This window comes from Aotus nancymaae, unplaced genomic scaffold (assembly GCF_030222135.1).
Source record: "Aotus nancymaae isolate 86718 unplaced genomic scaffold, 86718_ANA_hifiasm-v0.15.2.pri h1tg000048l, whole genome shotgun sequence".
NCBI classification, from domain to species: Eukaryota; Metazoa; Chordata; class Mammalia; order Primates; family Aotidae; genus Aotus; species Aotus nancymaae.
In genome coordinates, this window is record NW_026988462.1 from 1,902,537 (window position 1) to 1,917,749 (window position 15,213).

General features: G+C 47.3%; 1 protein-coding gene across 5 annotated transcripts in view; it reads left to right on the top strand.

The window, feature by feature from the left end:
- The first annotated feature begins 7,424 nt into the window (after nt 1-7,424).
- Nucleotides 7,425-15,213, top strand: part of DOCK9 (dedicator of cytokinesis 9) — a 303,837-nt gene continuing 296,048 nt past the window's right edge. For all 5 annotated transcript variants that reach the window (XM_064362199.1, XM_064362208.1, XM_064362204.1 and 2 more), the window contains exon 1: nt 7,425-7,896. In XM_064362199.1, the coding sequence (XP_064218269.1) occupies nt 7,765-7,896 (132 nt within the window). In that variant the 5' untranslated portion in view covers nt 7,425-7,764. The remainder of the gene's footprint in view (nt 7,897-15,213) is intronic.

Consider the following 15,213-nt stretch of genomic DNA (forward strand, 5'->3'; position numbering starts at 1 on the left):
TGTTGCAGGATTGTCTTGAACTTTCCCTGCCCCAGTTCTGAAATCAACTCTTTCTTTAAAAAGCCTTGGCTCCTTTCATTGGAGATTGCGACTTGAAAAGCAAGTTCTAGGTGCTAGGTGTGCTCATGACTATGAAAGTGACTGCTTGTAGGACATTTTAGTGGATGGAACTAGAAAATACATGTATGCACACAGACACACACACACACACACTCTAGTGTGCTGATGAATGTTCAACAATTGGCTCTATGGGGAAAAAAATCCCCCATTTGTAGTATTTACCAATTTCCTTGGTGATAATAAGTCCCACCTTAGTCAATCTAAAAGTACCAGTTTAATATCAGCCTGCTGCAAAATTCTCAAAAATTGAGCTGGGACAAGCCAGTGGCACACCACCAATGTAATACGTATGAACCTATCTTTCTCTCTATCTATCTGTCATCTATCTAATCTATTAAAACTCATGAGTTTATACTAATATCCCCAAAGTCAATCCAACATCACAGGGTTTATTCTTTCCCTCTTCCTTCCATATTTTTAAATCCTTTCTCTGACAGTGAGAAACCTACTTCCCATTATCGAGAATATATTACTTATTTTATCAATCTCGAAATATACAGAAATTCATTTCAGAACGTCTAGTCTATACATCTGCAAAACAAACAAAAACAGCCAGCTTACCTGAGTTCAATGTTTTTTGAGAGCTCTTTTTAATGCCATTAGATTAAAGACCTACTTGCATATAGTTCACATGCTTTGTTCAAAGTTACTGGGGTTTGTTCTTTAAAAAACGTTTTGACTTCAGTGTGGTTACATTCTTCATTATACAGGTCTGTCCATATGTTTCTGTTTATATTCCATTTTAGAGTTTTCTTTATTATTGTTAATTTTATGTTTCTGCCTTATTTTTTGAATATGTAATACATTAACATCAAAAAGTTAGAATTGTACAGAAAAATGTATTCAGAGAAGTATCACTCACCCTGTATTCCCCATTCCTTCTCTTCTTTCTGCTTCGTTCCCACCTAACGTCTGAAGGCGACAGACTTAGCTATGTCTAGCTAGCCTTCCTGTATGTGTGTTGGGGGAGTGTGGTCGAAATAAGCAGATACTAGCATATTTTCCCTTAGTTTTTAAACAAAGACAGCATAGTTCAGTTGCTTTTTGCTTTTCAAAACAACATATCCTGAAAATCATTTCACGTACATTGATATATCTTTCTCATTCATTTTCACAGTTGAATAATATCTCTTTGTGTATATGCACCACATTTTCTCAATCTCCAGTATTTGGGTATTTTCCCAGTATTTTGCCATTACAAATAATGCTTCAATGAATAACCTGGTGCATAATATTTTCTTATTGTTTAAGGTGTATTTTCACAGAAGATTTCTAGTAGTGGGACTGCTGGCATAAATGGCAAATGCATATATCGTGTTCTTAGATATTGCCATATTCCACAGCATAGCAGCTGTATCACCTTGCATCGCTACCAGTGACATGTGATAGCGCCTGTTTCCCAATAGCCTTTCCATATAAAGTGTGACAACTTGGAATTTTCCCAATTTGGTGAGAAGTTGCGTATCAGTGTAGTTTTCATTTGCATTTCTTACACCATAAATGAAGTCAAACATCTCTTCATATGTTTACCAGCCATTTTATATATTTTCTGTGAGTTGTTTGGTCATGAATTTTGCCCATTTTCCTATTGAGTATTTGGCGTCTTCCCGCTTAAATTTTGAAGGTCAGCTGGAGAAGCTTCAAGAGCCTGCAGTGAAGTCAAACTGTCTCCTACTCCAGGTGTGGTCTGCAGGTGAGCAGCATCTGATCTAGGAGCTTGACATCACCTGGAATCGGTTAGCTCTGTAGGATCTTGGACACCACACCTGACTTTCTCAATCAGAACCTGCATTTTAACAGATCCACAGGTGACTTATACACATAACAAAGCGTGACACGCCCTGGTCTCAGCTATCTCCTAAAGACTTCGTATTTCGTTTCCTCTAAGAATGTCTCATGAGTAAAACAGAAGTGAAAGAGGGGATTACGTTCCTCCAGTAACATGAACCCTAAGTGGTATCTGGAAATGTATGTGTTAGATTAATTGTAATACCTTTCCCAGATGCTCTGCCTTGAAGAGATGTGTTTTCTACTTATGTTACCTAGTGGAATAAACAAGAGCCTACTTCTAAGTGTTAGTGGATTAATTTTGAAAAGCAAATTTGTAAAAAAGAAAATTAGTTTTTTTTAGGTTGGTCCAAAAGTAATTGCACTTTTTGCCACTAAAGTATTAAAAGACGCAATTACTTTTGAACCAACCTAATAAATGAAGTATAAAGGTAGTATATGTTCATTAAAAAAATTTAGTCAGGTCAGGCACGGGGGCCCACACCCGTAATCCCAGCACTTCAGGAGGTCAAGGTAGGAAGATCACTTGAGCTCAGAAGTTTGAGACCAGCCTGGGCAACAGAGTGTGACCCTGTCTCGACAAATAGTAAAACAATTAGGTGGGCATGGTCGCATGCACCTGTCCTCTGAGCTACTTGGGATGCTGAGGTGGGAGGATTGCTTGAGTCCAGGAGCTTGAGGCTGCAGTGAGCTATGATGGCACCACTGCTCCCCTTTCTGGGCAACAGAGCAAGCATCTGTCTCAAAAAGAAAAGAAATTCAATCAATGCCAGGATAATATAGTGGGAGTCCCCTTTCATACTTCCCTGTGTGCCGTAGTTCACAGGAGTGCCTCCTGTTTATGGGCCACTTGTTATTTTTGCTAAAAACAGACATGCTCTTTCAAGATATATCCAGAAGAGATTTTAAACTAATTATATGTTATTAAGACATACACAAACCCTAAAGCAAACTTAACAAGGAAATGATGTAGTAAGAGGTTATCATTAAACATGGGTAATACTTGAATAGTAAATTTGGGTGTAGTACAGTCATTTATATGCAAATTTCAAAACTCATTGTAATTATGTTTCATCTCCACTACCTACTAGTATCATTTTCAACAGAAGAAAATCTTTCTTCCTATAGCTTGAAGAAAGATGAAGTTACTCCATCAAGCTAATGTAGGTGGCTGTATCTTCTATACCTGAGACCCCATCCACCCAGGCCAGCCAGAGGTCAGCTTCATCCCAGGCAGCACCCTCTTTTGGGCTGATGCTCTGCCCCTCTATAAAGTATGGCCTCTCCCCAGGAAATAGTGATGCCAAAAGAACTCACACAATTCTGGGCCGACTCTGGTGAAAATTTTAAAAATAGCCTTTGGCCAGCATGTTGGTTTCTCAGGGCTGCTGTAACAAAGTTCCATGAACAGTATGGCTTAGAACAACAGAATGGATTCTGTCACTGTTCTGGAGGCTGTAAGTCTGCAATCAAGTTGTCTGCAGGCCATGCTTTCTCTGGTAACTTTAGGGAAGACTCCTTCCTTGCCTCTTCCAGCTTCCGGTGCTTCCCGGTGATCCTTGCTGTTCTTGGTTTGCAGGTGTGCAGTATTCTCCTTGCTACCTTTGTTGTCACACAGTATTTTCCCTTTGTGTATGTATTTGTGTCTCATCTTATAAAGACACCATTCAGGTCAGGCGTGGTGGCTCACACCTGTAATGCCTGCAGTTTGGGAGGCTGAGGCAGGCGGATCATCTGAGGTCAGGAGTTCGAGACCAGCCTGGCCAACATGGTGAAACCCCATCTCTACTAAAAATACAAAAATTAGCTGGGTGTGGTGGCAGGTGCTTGCAATCCCAACTACTCAGGAGGCTGCGGCAGGAGAATCACTTGAACCCGGGAGGCAGAGGCTGCAGTGAACTGACATTGCACCACTGCACTCCAGAGTGAGACTCCGTCTCAAAAGAAAAAAAGAGACACCATTCACATTGAATTAGGGCCTACCTATTCCAGTAGGACCTCACCTGAAGTTGGTTACATCTGCAAAGACCTATTTCCAATAAGGCCACATTCACAGGTACTGGGTTTAGAACTTCAATATGTCTTTTGGGGGAGTACAATTCACCCCAGAACAGTAGGGACCAAGTTTCTGCTAAAACTTGAACACCAGGAATGTCCCATTCGATATCAACAACACTTCACTAGGAAGATGAGGTTCCTTTCTGGGTTGCAGGGAAATCCACCTTCCTGCGCTTAGTTCACGTTTCCATGCCTCCTTGTCTGTCAGCACCTGCGCTTGGTTAGACATTGTCAATGACTACTGTTGGCACATTGTGTGTCATTCTCTGCTTTCCTAAATGAAAATCTGCCAATTCTAGAATATACTGAATCAGCAAGCAAGTACAGAATGTAGGAGTGGTAGAGATATGGATGAAATTGGTAGGTTTGGGGAATTCTTCACCATCCAGATATACATATATTTAAATAAAATTTATAGTAGGCCTTTGTTTTGGACTGAGCTCCTGAACTAGGCCCCAACAGACCAAACTAAAATGAAGCCACCGTGTTGTGTCACATAACTAAACAGAGACTTTAAAAAACAGGAAAATCCCCAAAAGAGCTGGTTTTTCAAAAACCAGGAGATTCACGGCAACCAGTCAAATGGGCCCACTCAGCCTGAACCAGCTAAGGCAGCCCCCTCTGCTTTAACCTATAAAGGAGAGTAACCTGAAGTTACCCAATGTGCTTTCTGCATTGTGCTTTTCCCTTGTTCCTGCTTAAGTTACCTTAACAAAACCCAGATGTTCTTCCATTCCCACAGAGCTCCTGTCTATTTTGAGGACAGAATGCTGCCTGGTTCATGAATTGCTAATAGAAGCCAATTAGATCTTTAAAACCATTTGTTGAAATTTTATTCTTTGGACTACACACACACACACACACACACACACACACACACACACACACACACAAACTCTATTGTAATCACATAGCTTTTAAAAAAAGAAAACGGCTGGGCATGGTGGCTCATATCTGTAACCCCAGCACTTTGGGATGCCAAGGCAGGCAGATCACCTGAAGTTGGGAGTTTGAGACCAGTCTGACCAACATGGGGAAACCCCGTCTCTACTAAAAATACAAAAAATTAGTTGGGCGTGGTGGCACATGCCTGTAATCCCAGCTACTTGGGAGGCTGAGGCAGGGGAACAGCTTAAGCCCAGAAGGCGGAGGTTGCGATGAGCCAAGATCACACCTTGCACTCCAGCCTGGCCAACAAGAGTAAAACTCTGACACACACACACGCCGGGCGCGGTGGCTCACGCCTGTAATCCCAGTACTTTGGGAGGCCTCAGCGGGGATATCACCAGGTCACGAAATCAAGACCATCCTGGTCAACATGGTGAAACCCGCCTCTACTAAAAATGCAAAAATTAGCCGGGCATGGTGGCACATGCCTGTAATCCCAGCTACTCGGGAGGCTGAGGCAGGAGAATCTCTCGAACCCAGGAGGCGGAGGTTGCAGTGAGCTGAGATCGTGCCACTGCACTCCAGCCTGGCAACAGAGTGAGACTCCGACTCAAAAAAAAAAAGAAAGAAAGAAAGAAAAAATAAAAATAAAACCCTACAATCCTAGGTGCTTTTGTTGTTGTTTTTAATTTAAAAAGGTAAAATGGTTCGCCTTATATAAAAGTAGATACAGCTTGGAGAGCCAAGGTAATAAATGGGGAAAAGTTTGTATTGTCTGGTACCTTTTAGGGAGTCAGAAGCCTAAAGGGAGGCTCTAATTTATGATTCTCAGAAGACAACTGCTGTCAACAGTTCAGATAAGAACTGATCGGCCACACTAGTGCAGCTGAAAGGTTTCAGTGCGAGCTGCTCTCACCGAAGAGTGCTTTCCCCGGGAAGGCAGGGAAAGGCCGGCTTGTATATGCTCTATCACCTGGCTCCACTCTTAGGACAGAAGAGGGTCTGGAAAATGTCTAGGCCATTCCCTTATTTCACAGAGGAGGAAACAGGTTAGTGCGTAATTGTTTTTATTATCACACATTACTAGTTTTATCTTCCAATCTGTCAGGCTCACTCAATGCTACATCTTGCAGTCCCCACCCACTGGGGAAACAATCTAATGCTGCAAGCAATTATTAAGTGCTGACGGCATGCCTCACCTCCAGGCCTGCCCATTCAACCCAGAACGGAGGTGTTTTCCTCTCTGCGCTAGATCAGTATTTTCCCCCACCACTTTGATTACGCTTCAGGCCAGTGTTAGGCTTTCTGACCGGGTGGGACGCAACAGGCGGGCCTCCTCCACCGCGGCGATGGCGGCTATGAAACCTCTGCGTACTTGAGCGGGAGGCGCAGCAGGGATTCTCCCAAAACTGGGTTTTCAAGGCCACCGCGCTCTGCAGAGGCCGACTCGGCAGGTAAGGAACTGCCCGTCTGGAGGCAACGGGCGTGGCCTGAGCAGCCCGGCCAATCAGCGAAGCCGCCCTTCAGTCAGGCTCCCCGCCCGGGTACCCGCCCAGTCCCCAACCACTGAGCATGCGCGGCGGGCCTGGCGCAAATCCCCGCCTGGTGCGGCCGGTTGAGGGTTAGGCTGGTCCGGGCTTCCTTAGAGAGATGGAAAGGGAGCCAGGGTAGCTGGGGCCCCTTAGGGACGAGAAAGCGGGAAAGGTGTTGGGGGGAAAGCTGGCTGTCGCTAGCGGCCGCCAGATCTGCGTCACTCTGGTCTCGCAGGCCGGCGCATCCCGGTTTCCCGGGCACCCAGCCTGGCGGTCCTGCGCGGAGGGACGGCAGACCGGCCAAATCGGCCCCCGTGTCACCGGAGCCCCTTCCAGGCCGTTGTCCTCAGGTTGCAGGAGACATAACCGAGGCTCCGAAGTTTTGTCCACGTCCAAGGTGACGCAGCTGGCCGTCCCGGCGGGCGGGGGTCTGTGACTCTCCCACGCCTGGCCCGCCATCAACGTCCCGCCGCAAGCTCAGTGTCTCCAGGGTCCGAACAGTGGGGAGGCCCAGGCGCCAACACGAGCGCGCGGACCCCCGCACCAGGTCTCGAGCAGTGGCGCTCCGTTCAGGTCCGCCCGGCCTGGGGTAACTATCGGTGCGGCATAAATAAAGGCTACTTTCCTGAGATCTCCGTCCCTGCAGTGGCCCCGGGCGCGGAAGGGGGCGTGGTGCACCGAGCCCTGACCCCGCCGGTGACATCGGGGTCCCCTCGCGCGCGGCCCGGCTCCCTGGGAAGGAAACCTGGCTCGGAGACCGCGCCTCGTCCAGCCTCGGCTGTGCGCCCTCTCAGTGGCCTGCGCAGTCCCCTCCTCGGGTCTTCGGACGTGTGGCTTGGAGCAGAGGCGGCCCCGACCACCCACCTGCCCCGCTGGGGGTCCCGCACGGCAGGCGGTCCGTGTCCATCCCGCCGCCCGCGCGGGTGCCCCCGCCAGGCTCCCTCGCCGGGCCGCGCCGACCTGCCTAACCCGCTGTCCCGCCGCGCCCGCCCCTCCTCCGCCCTCCAGGCGCCCCGCCCCGCCCGCGCCGCGCCGGACACCCCGCCCCGAGGAGGCGGCCCGGCGAACGGTCGCCGAGGGAGGCTGGTGGCATGGGGGAGCCGCCGCCGCCACACGCACGGTCGCCCGGAGCGAGCCCAGGCGCTACTACGATCGCGGGAGACCGCGGACGCCGAGGGGGGCGCCTCCGGGCGTGACACGGTGCGGAGGGCGCGGCTTGGGCTGCGGCGGCCGGACGCCCGGCAAGCGGCGCGGGGAGCGGGCGGCGGCGGCGCCGGCAACGGCGGGCGGAGCGGGCCCGGCGCCGAGGGCGCACCTGGCGGCCGCGCGGCCGGGTCGGGCCGCGGGAGCTAAGGGAGGCGGAGGCGGCAGGAGCGGGATGATGTCGCAGCCGCCGCTGCTCCCCGCCTCGGCGGAGACTCGGAAGTTCACCCGGGCGCTGAGTAAGCCGGGCACGGCGGCCGAGCTGCGGCAGAGCGTGTCTGAGGTGGTGCGCGGCTCGGTGCTCCTGGTGAGTGCGGGACGACCGCGGGTCGGAGCGGGGGCGGCGCTCAGGCGGCTGCGGGTCTGGGCCGGGCGCCTCTTAATCGGTGGGGCTGAGGCGGAGCCGCCGACCCTGCTGGGTCCGCGGAATCTGGAGGTGGGGCGGGCGGGCGGGAGGGGTTTGGACAGGGGAGAAAAGAAGGTCCCTGAGGGGCTTCAACTCCCAGACCCCTCCCCGCCATCCAAGATCCTCTCCCCATCGCTGCCCCCCTCCTCCTGGGAAATTTCCGCGGAGTGACGTCGCCCTCTCACTCTTTTCACCCGGCTTTCTCCCAATTTACCTGCTTTCTGTCAACTGGGAAATAACTCTCTGCCCACTCCCTCGCATCCCTCCCCCAGCCTCCCTCTCCTCGCGTGTTTTGGAGGGGCGCAGGGTAATTGAGTTGGGGGCTTTCTCATCCAGTCCGCGACTCAGAGTGGAGATGCTCCTGCCAACCCTTTGGGTGGGCTGAACACCAGGAGCGAAGAGCTTCCGCATCCTCTCCTGCGCCCCTCCTCCAAGCTGGCATCCTGAAGTTTGGCCGCCTTTTGGGAAGGGTTGGGGGCCTGATGGGAACCCTCGCTAATTTAGCATTGGTGCAAATTCCTGTGACGTTTGGGGGTTCGAAGCAAGCAAAGCGAGCAGCCCAAAATGAATCTGCACGTGGCAGAACGTCTTTTGAGAATAGGCCAATGGATGTGAGGAAGATGAAGTTTTCAATTAACTTTTTCACAGCCAGCGCTGGTCCTGCTGTATTTGGAAACGCACTACAACCCGGTTCACCTGGATGGTGCGGGAGTGGAGCGACGTTTGAGCTGGAGCGAGCTCTGCAGGGCAGCTGGAAACTTTTAGCTTCTTGCATTGCTGCCGGCATTTGTTTTCTTGAAACGGGCTTGTTTGTGGGTGGGTGTGACTTGTGGGGTTTGTTGGAACAGGGCAAGAAGATGGGCCTTGGAAATTATTGTCTGGGGGTTGTGGCAGAGTGTGTGGGGAATTGTCAGGACAGAATGCTGGGCCCCTTAACATAGGGGCAGATGGGGCAGATGCATCATTTTGGTGGCAGATCGATGCCCTTCCTGGGCAGACACAGAATTGCATGAATGACGTTTGTGGAGATTGGAGATGAAGCTTCGCTGATTTCTATATTCAGTTTGGATTTTCTTTAGATTGCTAGCCCTTCCAACTCACTCCAGATTTCTCAAACTCCAGTTTGATTCCTAGTAAACAGGGATTTCATCTTTCTATTTTAGGGAAGTCTATCAGGTAAGGAGTAGAGAAGGAGTTGGGAATAGACTAGAACCTGGCTCTCTTTTCCATAACCAGGTACCTTCTGTATGGCTTCCTGCGTCTTCCTGACTTTTGCCAGTGCGTGTTAAGGATAAAGCCTGCAACTTCTTTGATATCTTTTTTGTTCTCACACGGAACTTGGTTCCTTTACTAGGGACCTGCTGTGGTCATCAGGGATTTGAGGCAGAAGAAGAGTAAATAAAATGTACCTGTGTGCTGTGATTTCTATGGTGCTGCAGGTACTGGTTTAATAAGCCGTGTAGGGGGAGCACAGGAGTGCAGACACAACACTGCTCATGTGCAGCAGTCGGCGAATATCTGCCCTTCCCGTCGGAGGATGGCCTACTAATGGTGACCTGGTAATGCCCATTCCCATGTGTGACTGGCTGCCAACTGTGTTACCTCATGACACTTTAGTAGTACATCTGTTTTCCTTGGACGCCTTTAAGCATGAAGAGCCAGATGCCTGGCTGTTGTCTTAACTCTTAGTCTTGTCTGTCTGTGGTCTCCTGTCTGATAAAACCTGTGATGGACCAGATAGAAATATGCAGGGAAGCAAGTGGGCCTACTCGGGCATGTGAGGGCCCCCGGCTGAATGGGAAATGGGAAATGCATTCTGATGGTTCTGAACTGCAGAAGGAAGAAGCTGGGAGGGCTTACAGATACTAAAAATTACCCACACACCTCATCCCCTCACCTCCTGCCCAGTACTCTGCCACTGCCTACTTCCTCTAGTGGCTCCAGTGTCTGCCAGGGAGCCGCAGCAGGTGCACCTGCCGAATAAGTTCTGGCCTGGCTTTTTGTGTGAAGGTCTGAGAGGTGAGGTAAGGTAACCCTGGACTTCTCAGGAGGTGGAGCAGCAGCCACGCCAGGTTCAAAATCCCATGGTCTGTGCATCTGTCCCTAGATGGGAATAATTACTCTGCTCTGTGTCTGATAACTTGGGTCAGCACTAATACAATGCCCATGACATAAATGCTCAATAAATATTCTTAACTAGCTGACTAAGAAAGCAGTTCTGCAGATGGATTTAAAAAAAAATTAAACTACGCATGGCTTGACTAGCTTTTCCCATGCTTCAAGTATTGATGAGTGGATGGTCATGAGATCAGAAACAAAATTAAATAGTTAAAGGCTGCCATTAAAAACAAACTAAAATGTAAATATAACATGGGCTTATCCATTTTTCATTGTTCAATCGCTTCATTTTTCATGGGTTCAGGTTTATGGACCTTTATGAATGATTTTGTATTAATTTGTTTGAAAAGCTTGAAAATAAGCATACAAAAAATAGAATAGGATAATAAACCTTTATATTTCATCATCCAGATTGAATAATTATCAAGATTTTGCCAAACTTGTTTCATATGTCTCTTCTATTATTTTTCATGTGTGATTGTGAGCCCCAGGCCTTGTATCATTTCACCTCTTTATAATTAGTATATATTTCTTAAAAACAGCATCTGTTCTTACATAACTGTGATGTCATTATGATAAAATTAACAACTTGTTAGTTTGCTCTTCACATTTCTCAGATTATTTTAAAAAGTCTTTGATTGTTAATTCGTTCTAATCAGGATCTAAAAAAGCTTTGCAGGCATTTCCAAATGTGGTTAGCTCTTTCATAAGCCTTAGAATTTTTTTTTTTTTAAGACAGAGTTTTGCTCTTGTTGCCCACGCAGTGCAGTGATGTGTTCTCGGCTCACTGCAACCTCCACCTCTCTGGTTCAAGTGATTCTTCTGCCTTAGCCTCCCGAGTAGCTGAGATTACAGGCGCATGCCACCACACCCAGCTAATTTTTTGTATTTTTAGTAGAGACGGGATTTCATCATGTTGGCCAGGCTAGTCTCAAACTCCTGACCTCAGGTGATCCACCCGCCTTGGCCTCCCAAAGTGCTGGGATTACAGGTGTGAGCCACCGGGCCTACCCAGAATTCTTCATAAAGGAGAGGACCCTCCATGGAGTCTGGACTTCCGCGTTTTAATCTTAGAGATTTAGTAGCTTAGAACATGGGTTGTAATCCTGGTTCTATGCCTCACCAGCTGTGCAGTCTTAGCTATATAACTTAACCTTGTTGGGGCTCAGTTTTCTCATCTGTAGACTGGAGATAATAATTACGCTTTCCTTGTGCTGTTGTTGGAAGGATTAATCGAGCTATATGGGTGAAGCTCTTAGACAGTGGCTGGCATGTATTCTACCAGCTACCTAAGTCCCCTTTGACTGTTGCTTAAAGTCTCTGAACTTCAGGCTTCCTGCTCTGTTACATAAGAGGTGTACTGGGTTTCTTCTAGAGTCCCTTATTCCACCAACAGTCTTCTATTTGAAGCTGTTTTTATTTATTTATTATTTATTTATGCTTTTAGAGGCAGGTCTTAATCTGTCACCCAGGCTGGAGTGTAGTGGCGTGATCATGGCTTGCTGCAGCCTTTGAACTCCTGTGTATAAGCAATCCTCTCACCTCAGCCTCCAGAGGAGCTGGGACTACAGGCATGCACCACCATGCCTGGCTAATTTTTGTATTTTTTGTAGAGATGGGGTTTTGCCCTGTTGCCCAGGGTGGTCTTGAACTGGGTTCAAGCAATCCTCCCAAACTCCTGGGATTACAGGTGCAAGCTACCATACCCAACCCTAAGCTGCTTTTATAAAAGTAGTGGAGGTACTACTAGGAACATTTCTAACTGTAGGAAAAGTAATTCATGATTTTTGGTAGTGAAGGAAGAATCCTCACAATTTCAGTATTAGCTTTCTGTAATTTAGAATAGGAAGGTAACATGGTCAAAACATGCAAGCTCAGAAGAAAAGCTGGAAAGAATTCCCTGAGCAGGGCTGAGTTATGCTTACTTTTGGAGCTCCTGAAGGAATTTCACCTCAGGACTTTCAGATGTCTTAAAGATGGCATCATAATGGCCAAGATGTAAGAGGATGTATTAATACCACTCAAGGCCTGGAAGTGTCCTTTCTCTGAAAGATTCATGTGAATATCAGGCCACATCCCTTTGCATGGGTGTGCTGGCTGTCCTGCACTAGGGTATTAATATACAGGCCATCTGGCTGCGTGGCTTCCTTACTGATCTTATCTCAGTACGTTCAGCTTCAAACTCTTCTTAGATGTCGAGCCATTGCCAGCGATGCCACTCCACACCCCTTTGAGCTCCAGCAGTACAAATGAAACCAAGTCAGGTCGTTGCTAAATTTTGCTTGGTGTTACTGGACGAGGGCGGACGGGGGTATGGGATGGTAATGTCCCTGAGTCTGCCCAACGCTTCTCTCATGCCCCATTCATTCAGCTCAAGATTCCAGTGCCCTCAGAGGTAACGTGAGACCCCAGTAATGGTGTTCTTTGAAATTCTCAAGTAAGGTAAAACCTTGTTTTTGCCTATAATTTAAAATCAGATGTCAGTAAACTGTTAACTAAACTGGACTGAGCTTCTCTGCACTGTTTTTCTCCACCCTCCAATGGAGTCCTAACAAGCAGAAATGTCCCAAAATACAGGATGCAGGGTGGAGGCCCATCTTGGACTAGATAATCAACAGCAGGTTCCATTGCTTTGGCTTTTAGTCTATTTAACTATTAGGAGTCAGGAGGACATTAGTGAGGCCTTGAGTTGAACAGGGAGGGAAGGAACTGTGAAACCAATGTCCGCATTTACTGAGGCCGACTCTGGGGCAGGGCGCTCTGCTGGGTGCTAAGAACATGATGCCACGTCAGAGCTTGCCTGTGCAGGGTTTATGATCTAAATAGGTGGACAGGTCAGTCTCCTACACAAAGGTGACTTACAGTCCAAAGGTGTACCATGGAAAGAGTCCAACGGGTGGCTCAGAGACCAGAGGAAGATGAAAGCACAGAACTGGTATATTTGGGAAAGGATTTATGAAGAACTGAACTGGACCTGGAAGATGCAGAGATAACGGAGACTTTTTGCTAGGAAAGAATAAGAAATTGAGCAAATGTTTACTGTGGCCAGGTAGGACCGAGAAGGAGCAGAGCAGCTTGGGCAAAGAAGGGCAAGTTTTTGGAGGAAGCAAGAGAAGTTTTGAGAAATACGGTTGCCAACTTTGGGAACAGTTTCATTGATTGGCTGAGAACACATCCTGAAATAGATTTTCCCTTTGTCTTTTTGAAACCTATTTCAGGAAAGAAGTTCAAACCAGCCATGAGCATATGCTTCTTAGATAGAGACCTTCCCTAAGTGTAATCCTGAGAGTAATTAATGTGACTATTTTCTGTCAGGCAGGCCCAAGGATGGGATGGGAGGTCTGTGATGTGGAAGGGAAAATCCAGTAACAGGCCTGCGTGTGTGTGTGTGTGTGTGTGTTTGTGTGTGTGTGTTTGGGCACTTAGGTATCATGAGAGCAGTAGTCGGATATGGTAAGTTAAATGGTGTTACAAAAAAAATAATGTTGGAGCCCTACCTTATAGCACATACTGAAATAAATTATAATGAAATATAATAGTTACATGTAAAATAAAAGAAACCACATAAAACATGGGCAAATAATCACGTAAAGGTGGAGAGGGTTATTTATTTATTTATTTTGAGATGGAGTCTCACTCTGTCACCCAGGCTGGAGTGCAGTGGTGCGATCTTGGCTCATTGCAACCTCCAACTCCCAGGCTCAAGCAATTCTCTTGCCTCAGCCTTCTAAGTAGCTGGAATTACAGACAAGTGCCACCACACCCGGCTAATTTTTGTATTTTTATAGAGACAGCATTTCACCACGTTAGCCAGGCTAGTTTTGAACTCCTGACCTCAAGTGATTCACCCACGTTGGCCTCCCAAAGTGCTGGAATTACAGGCATGAGCCACCACCCCTGGCCTGGAGAGGGATTTTTAAAGTATGAAAGTACAAGAAGGAAACCAGTTGGACCTGGGCTTTGAAGGCGAGCCTTGGCTTTGCCACTGATGGGCTGAGGACTCGAGCAACGTACTTTGCCCAAGCCTCCCAAGCCTTAGTTTGCTCATCTGGGAATTGGGATTGTTAGGTGTTATTATCTTAGAGAGTTTTTTAAAGATTAAGTAAGATAATGCATGTAAAGTGGTTAACAGTGAGTGCTTAACAAATGCAAGCTCTTATTACATTACTAAAGGAAAAGATTGATTATCTTGACTAAATATTTCTGGAGCCAGCATTTATTGACCACCTATGATGTCCTAGAATGCATCTGAGGGCTTCACACACAGGTTAAGTCACCTCAAGGTCACAGTTGTAGGTCCGGGGGCCGGGTCTTGAACCTGGGCACTGTAACTTCACACCCTGAGCTCCTGGCCACTCTGCCTGTTGCCTCCCCATGTTAACACTAAACATCTGTCTCTATAAGTACCATACAGGAAAAGTCAAACAGTAAGCTTAAAAACAATATTTGCCCTGTAGCTATTTATCTATAGAGATACCTTGGTCATAGTGTTAAGTTAAACCTTTTGCTTGGAGGGCTACCCCATTCCACAACTCAAGGGCCCCATTCACATGGACAGAAGCTGTGCTGTACACTATGGAATGTAGGTTTGATAAGAATGAAGTTTTAAAAGTGTACCTGTCATAAAATTGTTTTTCTAGCATAAATCTCTCATGTACATTCGTTGACTGGCTATCAGCCTGACCGATTATCTGTGTTTAGTCTTTAACATAAACCAGAATGCAGAATGTTAACAGTAGTTATCCCTGGATATGGGATGATGGAAAGTTCACCTTTTCCCCCCGATTTTCTGTCCTTTCCAGAGTTCTGCAGTTGACATGTAGTACTTTTATTACTCTGTTCAAGAATGACAGGAGAAATGATTTTGAGAATGTGCTGTGATAATGGGAGCCACTTACTCCTAAGAGGTAGTTCTTTTTATTCCTATTGTATATTTGAGCACCAGCAATTTTAAAAGTTGCTCAGAATTTAGCAAGTGGTAGAGAGAGAAGGGCTGGGAGTTTCTGAGATGCCAGAGGCTGTTTGTCACAGGTTCTGCCCTTGGCCATTCCCCGGCTTGAGGCTTCTTGGCTGTCCTGACCCAGCTCTGGTCTTTACGTC